The sequence below is a fragment of the Scyliorhinus canicula genome, chromosome 24 (genome assembly GCF_902713615.1).
Source record: "Scyliorhinus canicula chromosome 24, sScyCan1.1, whole genome shotgun sequence".
In the NCBI taxonomy this organism is placed as follows: Eukaryota; Metazoa; Chordata; class Chondrichthyes; order Carcharhiniformes; family Scyliorhinidae; genus Scyliorhinus; species Scyliorhinus canicula.
This window is the reverse complement of record NC_052169.1, coordinates 4,442,810-4,464,412: the sequence shown is the minus strand read 5'-3', so window position 1 is coordinate 4,464,412 and position 21,603 is coordinate 4,442,810. Positions and strand designations below refer to the sequence as shown.

The 21,603-nt window shown below is 46.5% G+C and overlaps 1 protein-coding gene across 6 annotated transcripts in view; it reads right to left on the bottom strand.

The window, feature by feature from the left end:
• ppip5k1a (diphosphoinositol pentakisphosphate kinase 1a) overlaps positions 1-21,603 on the bottom strand; it is a 149,821-nt gene that overhangs the window by 88,642 nt on the left and 39,576 nt on the right. For all 6 annotated transcript variants that reach the window (XM_038784073.1, XM_038784074.1, XM_038784075.1 and 3 more), the window contains 8 exons: positions 17,753-17,838; positions 15,996-16,150; positions 12,914-13,015; positions 11,901-12,062; positions 10,416-10,537; positions 7,433-7,534; positions 6,344-6,430; positions 349-424 (listed from right to left, as the gene is read on the bottom strand). In XM_038784073.1, the coding sequence (XP_038640001.1) occupies positions 349-424; positions 6,344-6,430; positions 7,433-7,534; positions 10,416-10,537; positions 11,901-12,062; positions 12,914-13,015; positions 15,996-16,150; positions 17,753-17,838 (892 nt within the window). The remainder of the gene's footprint in view (positions 1-348; positions 425-6,343; positions 6,431-7,432; positions 7,535-10,415; positions 10,538-11,900; positions 12,063-12,913; positions 13,016-15,995; positions 16,151-17,752; positions 17,839-21,603) is intronic.

Sequence of the window (21,603 nt, the reverse complement as noted above, 5' to 3'; positions counted from 1 at the left end):
CCCAACTGAAGTCCTAAAGCTTGAGACAGAAACTAACTGGAGGACATCCATCTAAATCAAAGACCCTTTATCCTTTTATTTTATTATATCCCACGCGCGTGGGGTTGGAAATTAAATAGTAGAATGCCAGTTATGTTTTTGGCCTATTTAATTATAATTACTGCTGATAATAAAAGGTTACTTGTGTTTAAGTTTTACAAACCCCTGTAGTCAACATAACCCAAATAAAGCCACAGGTATTAATATAAATCACCTGTGTTGTGATGCCAGGTCAAGGGGGTTGGAACTGACTGCGCACTAGCCCAGGGTGCCGTAACAAAATGCATTGCACTACACAATTGTCTGTACCTGAAGCTGCTTTGGTTTCTTTAGCTTTAGTTTGCCAGTCTTGTATCCTTCATACTTCTCAAACAAGTCAAAGAACCTGCAGGAAGAAGCATTTGCCACATTGAAAACAAAGACAGTCAGACATCAATTTGAAGCCTTGTAAACATTTTGGCAAAAATTTAGAGCATTTAATCCTGTGGGAGCTACTAAATTTACGGGTAACTTCAAATTTCCTCTCTTTGCTCGAGTAATTTGATGCAAGTTATTAAAATCTTTCTCGAGGTGATTAAAAACCTACACAGACAAATGAAACAAATCAGTCCTGGAAAGGTTGAAAGTTTCAGTGGACCTACCTGGGATGAAAGAATATATAAAATCATAGAACTGACAGTGCAGAAGGAGGCCATTCGGCCCATTGAGTCTGCACCGGCCCTTGGAAAGAGCACACAGCTTAAGTCCACGCCTCCACCCTATCCCCATAATCTTTTGGACACTAAGGGGGCAATCTAGTATGGCCAATCGCTGTTGTGTTACAGTATTAACGTTGGCCGTAAGCGTGTTATGTATTTAACTGTTCCCAACAAAATGCCTGTATGTTAGCAGTGATGTACAATGCTAATTAATAAACATTGCTCGTCAAAAGCCACACAATTTCACAGCGTACTAATTCACGAAATAGATTGGATAAAAATGGTTCAGCCCAGCATCTCAACCATTGGTATTGCTTCTCAAGTCCTATCTCACCAACTCTTGCTGTCAAACCCATTTTAGCTGTTGATCACCCTGTGTCAATAAAATGGCTTCCCAAATGCCATTCTAAGACTTGTCAAATTTGACAGTGCTCTGCCGCAGTATTGTTTTTGGTTTACTTTCTTTTTTTGTTTTTGTTTTTGGTACCCTAGTTTAGGACACTTAGCTGAGCCATATGTTTCAACCTTCCAGATAAACTCATATCAAGATGTTAAAAAGATTATCTGGACTTCAAAGAGAGTCAGACACTTTTGATGTCTATTTCTGTCACTTCTTCCCATAGAGATATGCTATTACTCCAAGCTTGGCTATAAAACACTCAACTGATATGCGGGGGTGGTTGTACAGTTAAGTCCAACTGCTTAACGTGAAGTTCGCTTGTGATGACGACCACGAAGGCTCATCAATGGATTTCCCCGTATGGTTTGCGGTATATGAGCTCCCCTATTGAGTTGGTGGAGGCTCACTCAATAGGAACTATTTGGCAGGAGTTTACAACCTGCAGCCCAGACCTGGAGCAGCATTCCTGATGGTCCCCAGGCTAGGCTACTGTACGCCGCGGCAATAATGACACGGATACTCGCAACGGTCATCCATTAGAAATAGAGGTAGACACAAGGGGTGCTGTGTCCGCTACTGGAGAACAGACGTTTAATCGTCTCCAGACTGACCTCCTACCGTTGAGCTTAGAGGACGCCAGAGTTATTCGCCACCTACACAGGGGAACCTTTACGGATTATGGGAATCGGGTCGACCCAGTGACCTACAGACATCAGTCAGCCTGGCCACCACTCATTCTCGTGTGACGAAAGGGACCAAGTCTTTAGGGGAGAGATCGGCTCCAGCATGCCCCCGTTAAGCCTGCCCCCCATTGAGCCTGCCCCCCATTGAGGCCTCACCTCCGACCCCAGTGGTGACTGCCGCTGGCGTAGGCTACTGCCCGTAGAGGACCCTATGCCCGTCTCGCCCAACTGTGAGGGCTCGGGTTCAGATATTGAGGCCAAGGAATTGGGGGTTCCCTGATAGCCAACACAAAAGAAGGACCGACGTCTGTGACCCTTAGGCGCGGCCTGCAGAAGCGAAGATAGCCGATCAGCTTCGCCCCTCCCAATCCGGCTCCCCCTGCCACATACTCGAGGCCGAGTGCAAAGAGGGGGAGGTGACCTCCTCGCTGTGGAAGCATCGCGGGTGAAAAGGAGAGGCGAGAGGAATGGTATGACCAGGGAGGCTACGGGAAATCTTCGATAGATCTCTTCTGTGGGGTTTTTCAGGGTTTGCCTATTGAGTGGGCCAATTGGAACTATTCGGCAGGAGTGTAAAACCTGCAGCTCAGAACCGGACCGGCATTCCTGATGACTTCCGGACTTAGCGTTGAATTTTTAGAAATAAATTTAGAGTACCCAATTCTGCTTTTTCCAATTAAGGGGCAATTTAACGCGGCCAATCCACCTACCCTGCACACCTTTGGGGTGAAACCCACGCAGACGCAGGGAGAATGTGCAAACTCCACACGGACAATGACCCGGGCAGTGATCGAACCTGGGTCCTCAGTGCCCTGAGGCAGCAGTGCTAACCACACCCTGCCGCCCTTCTTTGCCTTATCCAAATAAAGTAAAGTTTGCATGAAACCCGGCCTTGGTGCAGTTATTGCACTGATAATCCATTGGAGGGAGCTATACCAGATTTCTGAGACAGTTTTTAATCTCAGTTCAACAGCAAGGTATTCTTACAGCCACTTCCATTTTGTTTGTGCACATATACAAAACTCCAAAACGTTTAGCTTCTAGTTTTATTCCTTGGTGAACAATATTATCGAACGGTTAACAAAGTCTGGGCAGCTATGATGTAATAACAAGAATAATGGCTCAAATGTCAGAAGTGGTTAGAACTCTGGCCTCAGAGCCAGAGGTTTGTGGATTCGAGGCACTTCAAAGACCTCAGCACAAAATGCAGTACCCCCCCCCCCCGGATCTCCGCCCAGACCGGCCGAGTTCCCGACGGTGTCGGTCGCGTGTGCTATCATCCGTCAGGAACTCGGCGTGGTGGCTGCGGACTCAGTCCTGCGTCGCCGCAGGTCGGGGGAGGGCCGATCAGCGGGCAGGGAGAACTCTGTCAAGGGCTGGGGGCAGTGTTGGGGAGTGGTCCGGGGCTCGCGAGCCGGCCAAAGGGGGCTGCAGGCCGCCGCCGTGCGCATGCTCCCGGCAATTCTCCGGGCCGTGTCGGCAGCTAGAGCTGGGTGCTCTACGCTGCCCGCATGCTAGCCCTCGGCCAAATGGAGGATCGGTGGCCGTTTTACGCCAAATTTTCAGTCGTAAAACACCACCGTTCCCGCGCGGGCGTGGGGACATAGCATCAAAATCGGATGGGTTTGGTTCTGTCCCAATAAAAGCCTGACACCAATGACCAATAACCTAAATATTTGACTGAGCTGTCCTGATACCACTTTATGGGGTTCAACGTCAACTTTTGTTTAACAACTCTCCTGTGGAGTGCCTTAAAACATTTCTCCAATGTTGAAGGTGCTGTATAAAACATTTGTTGTCGTCATGGGCAGTAATGTGTAAAATCACACCATATCTCTTCAGTGGGAAAATGTTTTCTTCAGGGGAAAGTGAACAGCATTGTGACTGGAATAGTGTACACTGTGTGCACATTGGATTAAAGAGGCAGTTGACAGCTGATGGGGATGTGGCAGGCCTGACTGTTTGTATACACCCGGAATTACAGTGTCACCAAAGTCTCAAAGATCACTGCGAATCATTCAGACAGAAGACTGAATATTATGCCCTGATTATCAGAAATCACTGTATATGCAGTCGCTATAACAAAGAACAATACACCACAGGAACAGGCCCTTCGGCCCTCCAAGCCCCTGGCCAGACTGAGGGTAAATGTAGAATCGGACATAGGGTCATACCAAGCCTGTGCCTCTAAGCCAGTTTAACCAATGGTGCTGACGTGTATCAAGCTTAAAAGGGAAGCTGGGAAAATCAGCAACTCGTGCGCCTGAATCCAGTCAGGAAGTCACCACATTAAAGGAGCAAATAACGTACAACATTTAGATACACAATGTGAATGCGACAGTCAACAGCAAGCAATCCTGATGTGAGTAACCCACCTCCTGACTCCCCAAAACCTGTCCACCTTCTAAGGCACAAGTCAGGAGTGTAATGGAATACTCTCCACTTGCCTGGATGAGTGCAGCTCCAACAACTCGACACCATCCAGGACAAAGCAGCCCCGCTTGATTGGCACCCCGTTCACAAACATTCACTCCCTCCATCACCGACACACAGTGGCAGCCGTGTGTACCATCTACAAGATGCACTGCAGCATCTCACGAAGGCACCCAAGACAGCACCTTCCAAACCCAAGACCACTCCCATCTAGAAGGACAAGAGCAGCAGATACATGTGAACCCCGCCACCTGGAGGTTTCCCTCCAAGCCACTCCCACCCTGACTTGGAAATATATCGCCGTTCCTTCACTGTCGCAATATCCTGGAACTCCCTCCCTAGCAGCAGTGGATCATAGACTTTACAGTGCAGGAGGCCATTCGGCCCATCGAGTCTGCACCGGCTCTTCAAAAGAGCACCCTACCCAAGGTCAACACCTCCACCCTATCCCCATAACCCAGTAACCCCACCCAACACTAAGGGCAGTTTTGGACACTAAGGGCAATTTATCATGGCCAATCCACCTAACCTGCACGTCTTTGGACTGTGGGAGGAAACCGGAGCACCCGGAAGAAACCCACGCAGACACGGGGAGGATGTGCAGACTCCGCACAGACAGTGATCCAAGCCGGAAACGAACCTGGGACCCTGGAGCTGTGAAGCAATTGTGCTAACCACAATGCTACTGTGCTGCCATCTGGATGTACCTACATCAGATGGACTGCAGCGGTTCAAGGAGGCAGCTCACCACCCCCTTCTCAGGGCAATTAGGAATGGGCAATAAATGCTGGGCCTAGGCAGCACGGTGGCGCAGTGGTTAGCATTGCTGCCCCACGGCGCTGTGGTCCCAGGTTCGATCCCGGCTCTGGGTCACTGTCCGTGTGGAGTTTGCACATTCTTCCCGTGTTTGCGTGGGTTTAGCTCCCACAACCCAAAGATGTGCAGGGTAGGTGGATTGGCCACGTTAAAGTGCCCCTTAATTGGAAAAAATGAATTGGGTACTCTAAATTTATAATTTTTTAAAAATAAATAAATGCTGGGCCTGGCCGGCGATGTGCACATCCCCTGAACGAATAAAAAAGTAACATCAAATTTAATGGCAGCATTATCCTGCTGAACACTGTGGCATCTGGAATATGAACTGTTGCATGGAGCATCAACATGCCTCCAACAAACTGACAGCAAATGAAAGAATAGAGAGAGAAATAAAAAGAAAAGAAAATGCTGGAAAATCTCAGCCAGTCTGGCAGCATCTGTAGGGAGAGAAAAGAGCTAATGTTTCGAGTCCAGATGATCCTTTGTCAAAAGCTGAGAAATAGAGAAACAGAGAGAAATAATTTGTATTTATAAAGGTGCCTTTCCCAACCACCAGACGTTCCAAAGCTCTTTAAAGCCAATGAAGTATTTTTTTTAAGTGTTGTGATGTAAGAAACAAAGCATTCAATATGCGCACAGAAAGATCCCACAAGCAGCAGTCAGAGATCCCAGATAACCTGTTGTGGTGATGGTGGTCGACGGATAAATGTTGACCATATCACAAGGGAATATGTTTTCGAATTACTGCCCAGGGAATCTTTTACGACCACCACAGTGAGTAGATGGGGCCTCAGTGTAACACCTCATCTGAAAAAAGGCACCTTTGACAGTGCAGCACTCCCCAAGTCTTGTAATGTGAAATGAAAATCGCTTATTGTCACGAGTAGGCTTCAATGAAGTTACTGTGAAAAGCCCCTAGTCGCCACATTCCGGCGCCTGTCCGGGGAGGCTGGTACGGGAATCGAACCGTGCTGCTGGCCTGCTTGGTCTGCTTTAAAAGCCAGCGATTTAGCTGAGTGAGCTAAACCAGCCCCTGGTGTCAGTAAGTGTCAGTCTGGATGAAGCACTCAAATCTCCAGAGTGGGCCTTGAACACATGATCTTCTGACTTGCACACAAGAATGCTTCTGCCAAGCCATAGCTTGGAAATACTGCCTCGAGGACCACCAACTAGGCAGAGATAAGTTAACGATTGCTGTCGAGTGAGCTGCCATTCCCCCTCCTCCTCCCAACAAATCCTCACAACCTTTACGATCAGAGCAGATTTTCACTAACTTTGGATGCATGACCTCCATCTTCATCTTTTGCTTGGGAGTTCGGTCACCGTGTCGAATGATTGCAATCACACAGCGCAGCTCCATCCTGTGTAACACGCAGCACAATGAGTACTTTAATCCGAACATAAAAAGCAAAATTCAAACAAAAAGCTTCACAGAAAACAGGTCCATCAAACAAGTCAAAGATTTTTAGGTATGAAAATGCATCGTAATATCCTAGAATTACAGATCAATACAGCAAAGAAAGTGGGCGCTTGGCTCATTGTGCCTATGCAGGCCCTTAGGTGAAGCTATTCAATGAATCCTATTCCCCTGCTTTTTTCCCCACAGCACTAAAAAGGGTTTCCCTTCAAATATTTCATAATTGAATCATCGAATTTACAATGCAGAAGGAGGCCATTCGGCCTAATGAGCCTACATCGATCCCTGAAAGAGCACCCGGCCCACACCTCCACCCTATCCTCGTAACCCAGCAACCCCTCCTAACCTTTGGGACACTACGGGGCAATTTTAGCATGGCCAATCCCCCCTAACCCGCACATCTTTGGACCGTGGGAGGAAACTGGAGCAGCCGGAGGAAACCCACGCAGACACGGGGGAGGACATGCAGACTCCGCGCAGACAGTCACTCAAGCTGGAAATCGAACCCTGGTCCCTAGTGCTGTGAAGAAACAGTGCTAACCACTGTGCCACGGTGCTGCCCCAGTTTTCAAAGGTTTCCTTTTGAAAGTGGCCATTGAATTGGCTTCCATTGTCCGATCCAGGAGAGCATCCAGATCATAACAAATTGTCATGTAAAAAAATTGTTCCCTCTGATTCTCTTCCCCATCAATTCAAAATCTGTCCTCCTGTCACAATCAAAACCATTCATGATTTTGAATACCTCTATTGAATCTCCCCTTAGCCGTCTCTGTTTTAAGGTGAAACCCCAGCTTCTGCGGGCTGTTTGTATAACTAACCTGCTATCCCTGCTATCATTCTTGGAAATCAAGCAACTTAAGTAACAGTTTTAAATAGGCCTCTGATCTCAGCTTCCATGATCAGAAGTCTCCTGCATAACATTTATTGATCTCGAGTTTTAGCTTACATAGTGCCGGAGGTCGTTGGAACAATGGGAATATCTTCAGCTTCTGTGGGTATGGACCAGGGTATCTGCAACTGAGGAGCGAGCTCCCGCATAATTATATTACTGCAAAGAAAGACAAACTAAATTCAATCCTATTTCTTCTATACACAGTGATATGGCATAGAGGGAGTGTACAAGTCCTAAAATAAATTGTGAAAAACAACAGAAAATGCACATCAGCTCATCAACATCTGAAGAGAGAGAAAAATGGGTTCCTGTTTTGCAAACCAAGGTTCCTCCTGAAGTATTAACCCGATTTTTCCAGACATTGATCGACTCACTGTATTTCCACATTTCCAGTTTGGCTCATCATCTTTTCACTAAGTTAAAACTTAAATGCTCCCTTTGTTAATATTAATACCCACTTATATCCTTTAATAGTAACATTGCACACCAACACACCACACTTAAAACGAAATGACTGGAGAAATCAAAAAGTTGGTTCACATTACAAGGCACAATCAGACAGCAGAGTGAGTTGAAGGCTTAGAATATAGAACCTTTCAGTGCAGAAAGAGGCCATTCGGCCCATCAGGTCAGCACCGACCCACATAAGCCCTCACTTCCACCCTATCCCCGTAACCCAATAAGCCCTCCTAACCTTTTTTTGGTCACTAAGGGCAATTTATCATCGCCAATCCACCTAACCTGCACATCTTTGGACTGTGGGAGGAAACCGGAGCACCCGGAGGAAACCCACGCATACACTGGGAGAACGTTTCTTACTCCGCACAGACAGTGACCCAGCAGGGAATCGAACCTGAGACCCTGGTGCTGTAAAGCCACAGTGCTATCCACTTGTGCTACCGTGAGACCCAATTCAAGCTTAACTTGATCTCCAAGTTCCGATGATGAAATCCATTTTATTTGGAATTCAAATTCTGGAGCATAAGCGAGGAAACCAAACATAAACCCAGACTCTTGATTATCTTAAATTCACTTACCCATTGTTTTAAATAGCCATAGAAATGTATTTTTAAATGGTAGCAGTATGCAAGCACTGTTTTTTAAAAGCAGGAGGAGATTTTTTAAAATATAAATTTAGAGTACCCAATTAATATTTTCCTAATTAAGGGGTAATTTAGGGTGTTCAATACACCGACCTTGCACATCTTTATGCAAACTCCACACGGACAGTGACCCAGAGCCGGGATCGAACCTGGGACATCGGCGCAGTGAGACTGCAGTGCTAACCACTGCGCCGCCGTGCTGCCCCAGAAGGATATATTTTAATGGTAGCAGGAGATAGCAAGCCATTGTATGCAGCAGACACGAGAAATCACACCTCTGAAATGCTGGACTAAACATTGTGAATGCAAAGCTGTCTAAAAATTCAAGAGCGAAACATTCTCTTTATGAAATGAAAATTGCTGATTGTCACAACTAGGCTTCAAATGAAGTTACTGTGAAAAGCCCCTAGTCGCCACATTCGGGCGCCTGTTCGGGGAGGCCGGAACAGGAATTGAACCGTGCTGCTGGCTTGCTTTAAAAGCCAGCTCTTTAGCCCTGTGCGAAACCAGCCCCTAGTTTAGAAGGAAACAATTACAGTCATTCTTCCTTATTTGGGCTATTATCTACAGCATCTAAATATATTACAAGTCTTGATATTGCAATACTGTCCCTCCCTATAACTTTGTACTGAACCTTTAATTTTCTGCTCTTCATTAATTATGGGACATCTTGGGTCAAATCCCATTATTGGTCAATACTTATTATTGGACACTACAGAACCATAGACGCCCTACAGTGCAGGAGGAGGCCATTCGGCCCTTGGAAAGAGCACCCTACTTAAGTACATGTCTCCACCCTATTCCAGTAACCTAACCTTTTTGACACTCGGGGGCAATTTATCATGGCCAATCCAACTAACCTGCACGTCTTTGGACTGTGGGAGGCAACCGGAGCACCTGGAGGAAACCCACGCAGACAGGCGGACAAAGTGCAAACTCCACCCAGTCACCCAAGCCGGAATTGAACCCAGGTCCCTGGAGCTGCGAGGCTGCAGTGCTAACCACTGTGCCGCCCACTACTGGTCAGACTGCACAGGGCTAAATCGCTGGCTTTGAAAGCAGACCAAGGCAGGCCAGCAGCGCGGTTCAATTCCCGTAACAGCCTCCCTGAACAGGCGCCGGAATGTGGCGACTAGGGGCGTTTCACAGTAACGTCATTTGAAGCCTACTCGTGACAATAAGCGATTTTCATTTCATTTCATGACTCACAAAATGTAGAAACTGCTTTTTTATTTCCTACATTTATTTTCAGCTGCCTATTTATAATTTTTATTCTCTTTTAAAAAAAACTCGAGGAACATAGGAGCAGGAGTAGGCCATTCAGCCCCTCGGGTCTGTCCCGCCATTCATTGAGATTATGGCTGATCTGTGACTAATTCCATACACCTGCCGTTGGCCCATATCCCTTAACATCTTTGCTTTACAAAAATCTATCCATCTCAGATTTAATTTTTTTTCCAGATGTAAAATTAACAACTCTCTGCCAGGCTGTGGTCTACTTTATCCGGCTGCTGAGCCCAGCCCAGGGCAACCACTTGCTGGGTTCTGGCCCATTTCAGCCCTGACACTTAATCCAGCTTCCGGGCCCTACCCCACCTGTTTGAGCCATGGCTCCCACTCAGCTCCACAGCTTATCGCTGTTGGTGGTGAAACCTGATTGTTCCTTTCAGCACAAGTGTTACACGTCCACATTTTAAGAGCATGCAGCGATATTCTCCATCGGCGGTATCCTCCCCTCCGCCGGCACCGCACCCGCGCCCCAGGGTTTTCCCGAGGGCGCGATGTGGCCACAATGGGAAACCCCATTGGCCGGCTGCGGGAACGGAGAATTCCGCTGCCAGTGGGGACGCGCCACGCCGGCAAAACGCAGCCGACGGACTGAGAATCCCGCCCATACTGAGTGCTGCGCAAAGATATCCTCGTCTGATGCTTACCCTAGGATTTTCGCACAGTCATCGTAGTATTTCATGGAGTTTTTCACAAAGCTGAATCCATTAACGTCGCAAACATACGAGTGCCCATTAGCACGCAGCAGATCAAAGCCACAAACTGTTTGCTACGTAAAAGAAAGAGTACACAGAACACAAATCAATGCAGCCTGCATTCAATAGAAATCCGGCAGAAATTAATTCCCAATACTGAATAAGGAAATTCTATTTGTTTAATTTTTTTTTTCAAATTTAGAGTACCCAATTCTTTTTTTCCCCAATTTCGGGGCAATTTGACGTGGCCAATCCACCTAGCCGGCACATCTTTTTGGGTTGTGGGGGTGAGACCTACGCAGACACAGGGAGAATGTGTAAACTCCGCAGTGACCCGAGGCGGGGATCGAACTCGGGTCCTCGACGCCGTGAGGCAGCAGTGATAGCCATTGCGTCGCCATGCCGACCGATAGTCAGGAAATTCAGGGGGGCGGACCGAGGGGGGGCGGGGGGGACTGAGCGGGGGGGCGGACCGAGCCGGGGGGGCCGCCCTGGGGGCGGGCGGCCACCGCGCATGCGCTGGTTGGCACCGGCCCAACTGCGCATGCGCGGGTCCAGAGTCTCTGGCGCCCCCGAGCACATGGCGCCCCGGGCGACTGCCCGAGTTGCCGGTGCCTTGAGCTGGCCTTGCATCCGTGACCTGCACGCTTACGGTATCCACAGGGCTGACTGGACAGAGACCAGGAGTAGGAACCCTCGCTGATGTTTTGCAAAAAAAACCTCAGTAGAACCAAGGAAAACTTGCATGTTTCCCACTTAGAAAGGAAAGGAAGACCCCCGGCCAATAAACAGGAAGGATGGGCCCGGGGGGCATGTGTGGGGGGGGGGGGGGGGGGGGGGGCAACGGGTGCAACACCACGGTTGAAGGATTCTTACGAAGTGTTTGAAAGCCCAGAGAAAAGTGGCAAGATTGAAACTTTAATAATAATCATCTTTACTGTTGTCACAAGTAGGCTGACATTAACACTGCAATGAAGTTACTGTGAAAATTCCCTAGTCGCCACACTCCAGCACCTGTTGGGGTACACAGAGGGAGAATTCAGAATGTCCAATTCACCTAACAGCACGTCTTTCACGACTTGTGGGAGGAAACTGGAGCACCCGGAGAAAACCCACGCAGACATGGGGGGAATGTGCAGACTCCGCACAGACAGTGACCCAAGCCGGGAATCGAACCTGGGACCCTGGCACTGTGAAGCAACAGTGCTACCCACTGTGCTACCCTATACAGAATGACAGTTCAAAGGACAGGGTAATATGGCCAGAAGAGAAAAATGGCACACTGACATGTCGATAATCTTGAAATTTCGTTAACGCAACAAGAATTGTTTTGAAACATCACTGCAGTTTATTCAATTTAACATTCAAAATACTGCAGCGTGCATTTTTGGATCGCTGAATTGTTTGCTCTTTCATTTTCCTGGATTTCCGACAAACCTTAAAGGCTATGCAGACTTTCCGAGCAACTAGTTTTTCCATGGCCGTTAACATCACAGGGTAGCGAATCTCTTTCCCTTCACTGTCTCGTTCCACTTTTCCATCTAAAGCTGGCGATTTGCGGGCCTCAGCGTGAGCATAGTCAGGACCAACCGTATATACCTGAAGGAAGAAGAGCATCACAGTTCAAAGCTGACTTCTGACTTGCCCTGCTTGGCATAAAAAGTCATTTATGTTCTCTAGACCCTGGCCTGCTCATCATCAGCCAGGCAGCAGGTTATTCTGGTCACTGATTTCCCCACTAATTCTCCACTACCCTCCCCTGTTACAAAGAACAATGACCGACATAATGACATGTACGGATAAGATCAGGTGGCCTAGGAGACTAGGTGCAACTACAGGCCCCCATCTTGTAGCCAATGCCATCAACACATCCCAATTCTGAAGTATGCAACCGTACGATGCCTGAACATGCAGTTCTGTACAAAGACTAAGCTGCCGATTCGTGTTTTGCATTTAACGCCAAATATATTTTCAAACAGAAACTGTACACAAGAGGTTCCGTTACATGTTATGTTGCATTTTATTTATCTCGGAGCTTCATCGCGCCACAGTCATGTCTAAGCTGCCCATTGTTCAGATCTGTCCCCGAGTGGGGTGAAGTGCGTTCCTTCCCTCCCCAAAGCAGTGACCATGGTTTCCCAGTTCCCGAGGTGGCACAGATTGGGTCTGAGGCTTGTTCAAGGTCACAGCACTCGCTGTTTTCAATGGAGCGACTACAGGGCACTGCCTACAAGTGATGCCATTAGAGCGCTTAGCAATTAGGTCACCTTTATATGGTATGGTTCTGCCCGAGTTACATATCTGATAATACCAAATACTGTAAACAAATCAATCTCCTCATTACCAAGCAGGTACGTGCTTTCAATAAAAGGCACTCCCATGGACATTCATTTCCCCAAAGAAACATTAAACAAACGATATACAGCAGGTTATAAACGTGTGACTGGCACCTTTACATCTGTTCCATCTGTTGGCATGAACTCTTCGTAGATATAAGACCCAGTTTTACGTACTGTGCTTTCAGGCGAGTACACGCTGCTCCGACTTCCAATCTTAAAGAGTAAATAAGTCACAGTGTGAAGCCACGTAATGTAACACAGTCTAATCTAGAGTGCTCTACTGATGCACAAAACAAAAAGTACTTGGAGACTTGCATATCCGTGTTTCAGGGCTGCTCTCGTGTTGATTTCCACAGAGAGATAAAAGATACTCAGCAGGAAAAAAAACTTGACACGCATGGAACGCGACTTTCAGATACAGAAAGACCAGAGGATTGTGAAGTCAAATAGAGAGCAGTTACCAGACAATATCAGCAGCTGGAAAGATCCTGGTGAAGAAGCTTGCTGGAGGTGAGAGAGAGTCAGCATTCTGCAACAACGCCCAAATGAGTTCAGGGGTTTAGTTAGCCAAACTTATCTCATCTAGTATTCCAGTATCTAGCTTTTATTTCAGACTTAAAGGAATTATAAATGTTATTTTCATAAAATTAAGAACATTAATTTTGCACAATTATAGCTCAACCTATTAATATTAATAAATTACTTTAGGGGCGGCACGGCAGCACTGATGCTTCACAGCTCCAGGGTCCCGGGTTCGATTCCCGGCTTGGGTGACTGCCTGTGCTGAGTCTGCACGTTCTCTCAGTGTCTGCGTGGGTTTCCTCCCGGTGCTCCGGCTTCCTCCCACAGTCCAAAGATGTGCAGGTCACACTAAATTCACCCCATAGTGTCCAGACGTTAGGTGGGTTGCTGGGTTACGGGGTTAGGGTGGAAATGTGGGCTTAGGTTGAGTGCTCTTTCAGGGGCTGGTGAAGACTCGATGGGCCAAACGGCCTCCTTCTGCACTGTAAATTCAATGAACCTGCTTTAATCATTGACAGACCATTTTATTTCAAAAAAGTGCCAGAAAGATGGCCAACATTTTGAATTCTTAAAAGGTCTTGCGCGCCCACTGAAACTTGAAGAATAGAATTATAAAATGGGCTCCAGCACTGAAGGAGACTTTTCAGCCCATCAAAAGCAGGCCAGCTCTCAGAGAACAACTCAGCTAGACCCATCCCCCTCCCCTATCCCTATATTTTCTCTCTTCAGCTGTTTATCCGATTCCCTTCTGAAATGCGCGATGCCTCCACCACACTTGCAGGCAGTGCAACCCAGATCCGAAACATGAGTATGAAAAATTTTCTTCATCCCACTGTTGTTTTCCTTTGCCAATCACCTTAAATTGGTACATTCTGATTCTCCAACCTTACGCCAATGGGGACAGATTACCTTCTATACTCTGTCTAGGGCCCTCTGTTGAAGACTTCTATCAAATCTCTTCCCAATCATCTCATCTCCAAGGAGAGCAACCCACATAACTGAAGCCCCTCACCCCGGGACCGCTCTCGTAAGCCTTTTCTTCCCTCTCTCTAAAGCTTTCATGTCTTTCTTCAAATGCATTGTCCAGAATTGAGCGAAATACTCCCATTTGAGGCCCAACTAAAGCTATAAAGATTCACCAACATAAAATTATAAACTTGCCAGAAAAGGCAATCAGAAAGGCTGGGGTCACTTTGGGGAAAGAATTGGTAGCGACCTGATCGCATTCAATCTGAAATGGTTCTCGTCAAGTCCTTGTTCGAAATATATACTTGGTCAACATTCCTCCTTTAAATAATACAATTTTTAAGGACAGCACGGTGGCCTAGTGGTTAGCACAACTGCCTCACGGCGCTGAGGTCCCAGGTTCGATCCCGGCTCTGGGTCACTGTCCGTGTGGAGTATGCACATTCTCCCCATGTCTGCGTGGGCTTCGCCCCCACAACCCAAAAATGTGCAGAGTAGGTAGATTGGCCACGCTAAATTGCCCCTTAATTGGAAAAAATAATTGGGTAATCTAAATTTTTTTAAAAAATAATACAATTTTTAAAAAATTAGCAATTGTCAGTCTTCCCAGAATGCCAACGGTGTCACGCTCCCATTACAAATGCTTTAACATCGAACAGTTAGTCTCACCTATAGAACAGCACTCTGATTCACCTGGCTGCTTCACTGGAGCGTCAGCCTGAATTGTCAACTTAGGTCTTCGGAGTGGGCTTGAACACAATGGGCAGGATTCTCCATTGCCCGTGCCAAAATCGTAATCAGCGATCGGGCGTAGAACTAATTCCGACGCTGGAATCGAGGCTGGTTTGCGAGTTCCCGCCCTCTCCAAACCAACGTCATCGTTACGCGCACCGGGCACAGTCGCAGTGCCTTTGGCGCCTCGTTGGTCGTCCCACTCACGATGGTCCGACCACGGTGTGTCCAGCGCCGCCAAACTCGGCCGGGATCCGTGCCACTGGCCGGGGGGGGGGGGCTTCCGCAAGGGCTGGGGGGACTGGTGGGGGGGGGGTGGCCAGGGGGTGGGGTGTGGGGTCACGGATGGCGGGTTGGGGCCATGCACGGCTGGCACCATGTTGCACGGCATGAACGCTGCAGGTCGTCAGAGGTGTGTATGCACGGCCCGGGACCCAGCCATTCTCCGGCTGTTTTCACCGCGGGGGGCGGGGATTTTGGTCGGCACCGGTGCTAGCCTCTCACCGGTACCGGAATCGATGAGGGGTTCGCGTCGATTCTTTTCGCATCCCGCGGACTCTCCGTTCGAGCCGGCACTTAGCCGCAGGAATGGAGAATCCAGCCCACGGCCTTTCGTCTCAGGGTCAAGGATGTTACCCTCTGAACTGCACTGGCACACTGACTGGCACACGGTGCAACTGCCCCAGGTTTCAAAGCGAAACGGTTGGGAGGAGTTTTAAATTACTTAACTTGTCTGTTTTGTTTCTGGACACAGCGAGTTGGAATGGACCACTCATAAGGGGTAATAAAAGCAGATTCGCCGGCAGCTTTGAAAAGGAAATTGGATGTATAGTTGAAAAGGAGAAATTTGCACGGCCATGGAAAAAGAACATGATTGCGGGACCAATTGGATTGCTCACTCAAAGAGCCAGGTCAGACACAGCGTCCTTCAGTGCAGTATGATTATATGATGCAGTGTTGTGTATCATAGTACCTTACGGAACAACCTCTGGCTCCCTCCCCCTGCCGACACAGGGTAGTAAATATACACGTTATGGTCTTCTGCACTCACGGGTTTCTCGACAAAGGGTTTCTGGAAGATTTCTCCGTTTACTTCCACGTGATCGTCACCTTCCACCAGACTACACTCTGCAAATGGAGAAACAGGAAGATGTCTGACTCGGGGACATGAACTTCATCCGTGAGGAATTGCAGCTTTTAATCAAGTCTGATACAAAACTGGCAGGAAGCGGCCAGCCGGATGGTTTAGTATTCCACCAGGCGCTGCCTTTACCCACCTGGGCGTTATGTCCTCATTTCAATATTGTACAGCCTCTCTGGACTTTAGCACAACAAAAATTATAGTAAGAAGTCTGACAACACCAGGTTAAAGGCCAACAGGTTTGTTTTGAATCACTAGCTTACGGAGCACAGCTCCTTCAACAGGTGAACGACAAAAATTATGACAACAAAAAGAAAAAAAAAAATCAGGGAATCTCTAAAATTGAATCATGTAATCCTCCTGGATATCAAACTGCATGGAACAGAGACAGACAACATATTACATATAACATGCAGCACGGAAAGGGACAATGCGCCCCAAATGGTTATGCGGTGGAAATGTTCCATATGAGCCTCCTCCCAACCCTCTTTGTCTAACCTGATCAGCTTCTTTCTCCCCACATCTGCTTATCTAGCTTCCCATTAAAAGTGCGGAGGCTATTTGCCTTAATTGCTCCCGTGGTAGGGAGTTCAACATTCTCACCGCTTTCTGGATGCTGGAATACCCTATTGGATTTAGGGGCTGGTTTAGCTCACTCAGCTAAATCGCTGGCTTACCAAGCAGGCCAACAGCACGGTTCGATTCCCGTACCAGCCTCCCCGGACAGGCGCCGGAATGTGGCGACTAGGGGCTTTTCACAGTAACTTCATTGAAGCCTACTCGTGACAATAAGCGATTTTCATTTCATTTCATTTATTAGATGGTGGAAAAACCGTGTTAAAAAATTAATTCTTCAATGCAACAAGCACAGTAAATCAATTTTTTCTTTAAATTTAGAGTGCCCAATTCATTTTTTCCAATTAAGGGGCAATTTAGCACGGCCAATCCACCTATCCTGCACATCTTTGGGTTGTGGGGGTGAAACCCACGCAGACACGGGGAGAATGTGAAAACTCCACACGGACAGTGACCCAGAGCCGGGATCGGACCTGGGACATCGGCGCTGTGAGGCAGCAGTGCTAACCACTGTGCCGCCCCACAGTAAATGAATTCTATAAAAGGCATTTAAAGTAACCTTAATGGAGTTTGCAAGAAACCCAACCCGTTTTAAAGAGTCATCTTTGACTCAAAATGTTAACTCTGTTTCTTTCTCCACAGATGCGTCCAGACCTGCTGAATATATTCAGCATTTTCTGCTTTTAAGCAGTTGTGAATCTTTTCTTAAAGCACTGGTTACTGGAATTTTCTATCCACGCAAAATCGATAAACTTTTGCAGCAAACATTTAAATACAAATAGTTTTAAAAGCCACAACTCGGCTCCCATATAAATACAGAAAATGTCTCAGAGAAGTTAAATGTTAAAAAAATTCTACACAAAATAATCCTTTCAAAGAAAGGGAAAAGGTAACCCAGGCCAAATCAACCTTTGTGAAAAGAGCCTGCGTTCAGAGCTACAAGAACAAATGATAAATCTTAGCCCCTAATTTAGCTGTGCAAAAAATGTGACTGCAGAAACAGTAACACTAACCGTCAGGCCTGTCTGGGTCCCGATTCAACACTGCATAGCGGGGAAGATCTATTCCCTCTTGCTGTAAAATTCGATAGACTTCCCTCCTGCAAGGCGTAAAAAGAAAATATAGGAACTAATTCTAGCATTTCAATCCAGAAAGATTAGTGTAGGTGTCGGACAAGACTTTATTTCTCAATGTTGCCATATGTCAGTTCTTCAAAGCACTACTGGTAATTTAAACAAGACAAGATGGATAGAAAAACTCATGACTTAAAAATAACTCGAAATAAAAAAGGTAGGAAGTGTCAAACTGGTTTGTCAATATGTGAAACAAAGAGGAGTGCGTCTTTTCACTGGAGCATATAGGATCAGCAAAGATTGCTTTGAGAATCTCAAAAAGTCACCCCATTTCTCATGTCCTCAAGTCACTTGTATTCCTGAAACATTATGCAGCTTATTTTTGAATTTGTTGATATGAACTGCACCTCCTGCAGTTCTGATAAAAGTTACAGCTGCCCTGTCTCATCATCTCGATGGGAAGTGAACTGCTGTGTACTTTCAATGTGTTTTGTTTTTGATGCTTCTCGTTTTAAGGCAACACTTATAGCTAGAACTTGCCACCTGCAAGGGAACGGAAGAGGTCTGAAACAGGGCTGCTAGAAAACTGCAAATCTTAAAATTAATTGTAGACGGATTTTTGCGAAGTACAAAAAATATGTCTGCACATTTTCTCAAAGATCGTCTTTTCAAGATAGATTGATTTGTTTGTAAATTGCATTCTTTGTTAAATCCTCCAAGGAAATATCCACCATCTCAATTGTATTAATATTTTAGAAGTTATAACCCTGTACGGTGCTGTACGAGGGGAGTGAGTGAATGATTTGGAGCAAGTTAGAATTGGGCATTGGGGTTTTAGGTGAAATGGGATTGAAGGGTGAAAGATAATCTGTTCAGGGTGGTCTACAGTTATGTATCGCGACTGGTGGGGAGATGGAATTAAAGTGACAGGTTTAATGTGCAGGCACACAAGAATTATAACTTTTTATATCGATATTCAGACTTTCATAAGAGGGTTCAAATTAGTTTGGGAAAGTGATTTGTTTCTTCAGCAACTGGAGAATGCGGTTTGGTTCTGACGCATTCAGGAAATGGAAATAAGAATGCCAATGAAAGATTTTCTCAACACCTAAGGCTGCATTGTGAAGTGCATTGCCAGCCTGGAATTGGAGCATCAAAGTCCAGGTAGATCCTGGCTTGACTGCTGATCTCAGCAGGGAACAAGGGTCTGAACAACTGAAAAGTGGCTCCAGCATCGAGGCTAAAGAAGCAAGTTGGGCTAATGCCAGGTCTCCACTTCTGGCTGTTATTCATCAACCCGATGGAGAATACACGTGCATGTGGGTGTCAGGCGTGGACACGGGTTTGGCTCCGCTTTACTGCTCTGGACAGTGCACCGGCCTGCCGACTGTTACCTTCCAGATTGACATGTGAAATCGCCTGGGCCATAGAACTCAGCACAAGTCCCAATCACTGAAAGGGAAAGGGCAAATCAAAAGAGAAAGAGAGACACTCGTTTTACACGAACAATATAGCATATGCTGGGATCACCAAACCGGCAACACCTTCTGTCTCAGGTGTTCAGACCAAAATAAGTACGTTTATTTTTCACATCAACACTGATGTGAATAAATCTGCAGCTGATGATCTTTACTCTTTAATGTGGGCCTGTTTTTGTCAAAAATAAACTAAATGTGTCAACATATGTCAACTGAGCAACCATTAGAATTCTCCACGAAGGTAAAGTCCCACCTATTCAGAAATAGAAGCATTTCTGGCCGGTCTTGATTACTGAATTTTATTGGTTTGTTTTCTGTCTACGCGCATAGGGCTTAGCCTGAACAAAAACACCCAATGAAATCTGTGTTTTTCCTTACTGGAATTTAATTAACTGTCAACTTTCTGCTTACATTAAGACTTTCGGACATTAGTAATAAATGCCAAAGACACATTGCAATTTAATGCATGAATTCAACTGCAGCTCAAAGCACAGACCCATTTCTTCAGGTTCTGACAGGATGTACCAGCAATAATTATTAATGAGCTTTATAGGACAGCCTCAGGAAAAACAAAATTAAATCGATACGGCTCTTTAAGCCATTTTCTGTTTCAATATAATCAAAGCGTGCGTGTGAGGAGGTGGGCAATATAGGAACAAAAGTAGGCCATTCAGCCCCTAAAGCCTGGAAGAACCAGAGGACGATTGTCATGGGTTTTCTCTGCAAACTATTCCCCTGCTTTCCTGATGAGAGGCTGGATGGTGAGCACTGGCAGTCTACACAGCATAATGAGGATTATTGTAGCAAAATTCAACCATTTTACAAGCAGATGGGCTGTGCTCACTCACCTCAGGCAGAGTCAATGGTGGCGGTCAAGGTGGCGAATGATGGCCAATAATTCCCCTCTTCAGTTTGAGAATACATAGAAAAAAGGAGCAGGAGAAGGCCATTCAGCCCTTCGAGCCTGCTCCGACATTCATGACCATCACAGCTGATCATCCAACTCAGTAACCTTCTCCTGCTTTTTTGCCCCAAGAGCTAAATCTAACACCTTCCAATGTTTTAGCCTCAGCTTCTTCCAATGGTAGGGAATTCCACAGGCGCATCACTCTCTGGGTGAAGAGACTTCTCCTCACCTCACTCCCAAATGATTTACCCCATTGCCTTAGACCGTGACCCCAGGTTCCAGACTACCCCATCATCAGGAACATCCTTTCTACATCTACCCTGACTAGTAAAGCGAGAGAAACCATGTGTTCTGACTAATCAATAAAATTTGCCAAAAACTGGGCGGCACGGCTGTGCCGTGGTTAGCCCTGCTGCCTCATGGCACAGACGATCCGGGTTCGATCCGGCCTCTGGGTCACTGTCCGAGTGGAGTTTGCACATTCTCCCAGTGTCTGCATGGCTCTCACCCCCACAATCCAAAGATGTGCAGGCTAGGTGGATTGGCCGCGCTAAATTACCCCTTAATTGGAAAACAATAATTGTGTACTCTAATTTTGTTTTTAAATTGCCAAAAACTGGATCCAGTCTGGCTCAGTGCCAATCATACGCCGCTGAACCAGTTGAGCATGGGGAATGGGAAGCCGTCATACAACATTAAATAGGGCCTTGAGCTAAAGAGTTGTGGGCAACACAGAGACATAGTTGCAATGGGATCAGGGCTGGGATCTAAATATACAAGGATATATGTGTCCTATCGAAAAGAGAGGCAGATGCTCAGAGAAGGCAGGTAGTAAGAAATAAATTAAATCAATAGCAAGATGCGGTATAGGGTCGGAAGGTGCAGAATCTGTGCAATTGCTCAACTCTAACCACAAAGGAAAAAAGAAACTGACGGGGTGTTATATACAGGCCCCCTAGCAGTAGTCAGGATGTGGGCAGGAAATAAATCAGGAGATAGAAAAGGAAGAAAGGCAATATTACAATAATCATGGGAGATTTCAATATGCAGTTGGATCAGGTTGGTAGTGGAATTTGTGGAATGCCTAATGAGCAGCTTGTGATAGAGCCCACTAAGGAACAGGCAATTCTGGATTTGGTGGTGTGTAATGAGGCAGAGTTGATTAGGGAACTGAAGGTGAAGGAACCTTTAGGGGGCAGTGACCACGATATGTTAGAATTCACCTTGCAGTTTGAGAGGGAGAAGCTGGAATTAGATGTAGCAGTATTACAATTAAATAAGGGTAACTACAAAGACATGAGGGAGGAGCTGGCCAGAGATGATTGGAAGGGGAGAACAGCAGGGAAAAGGGAGGAACTGAAATAGCAGGAGCTTTGGGGGCTTATTTAGGAGGCACAACAGAAATT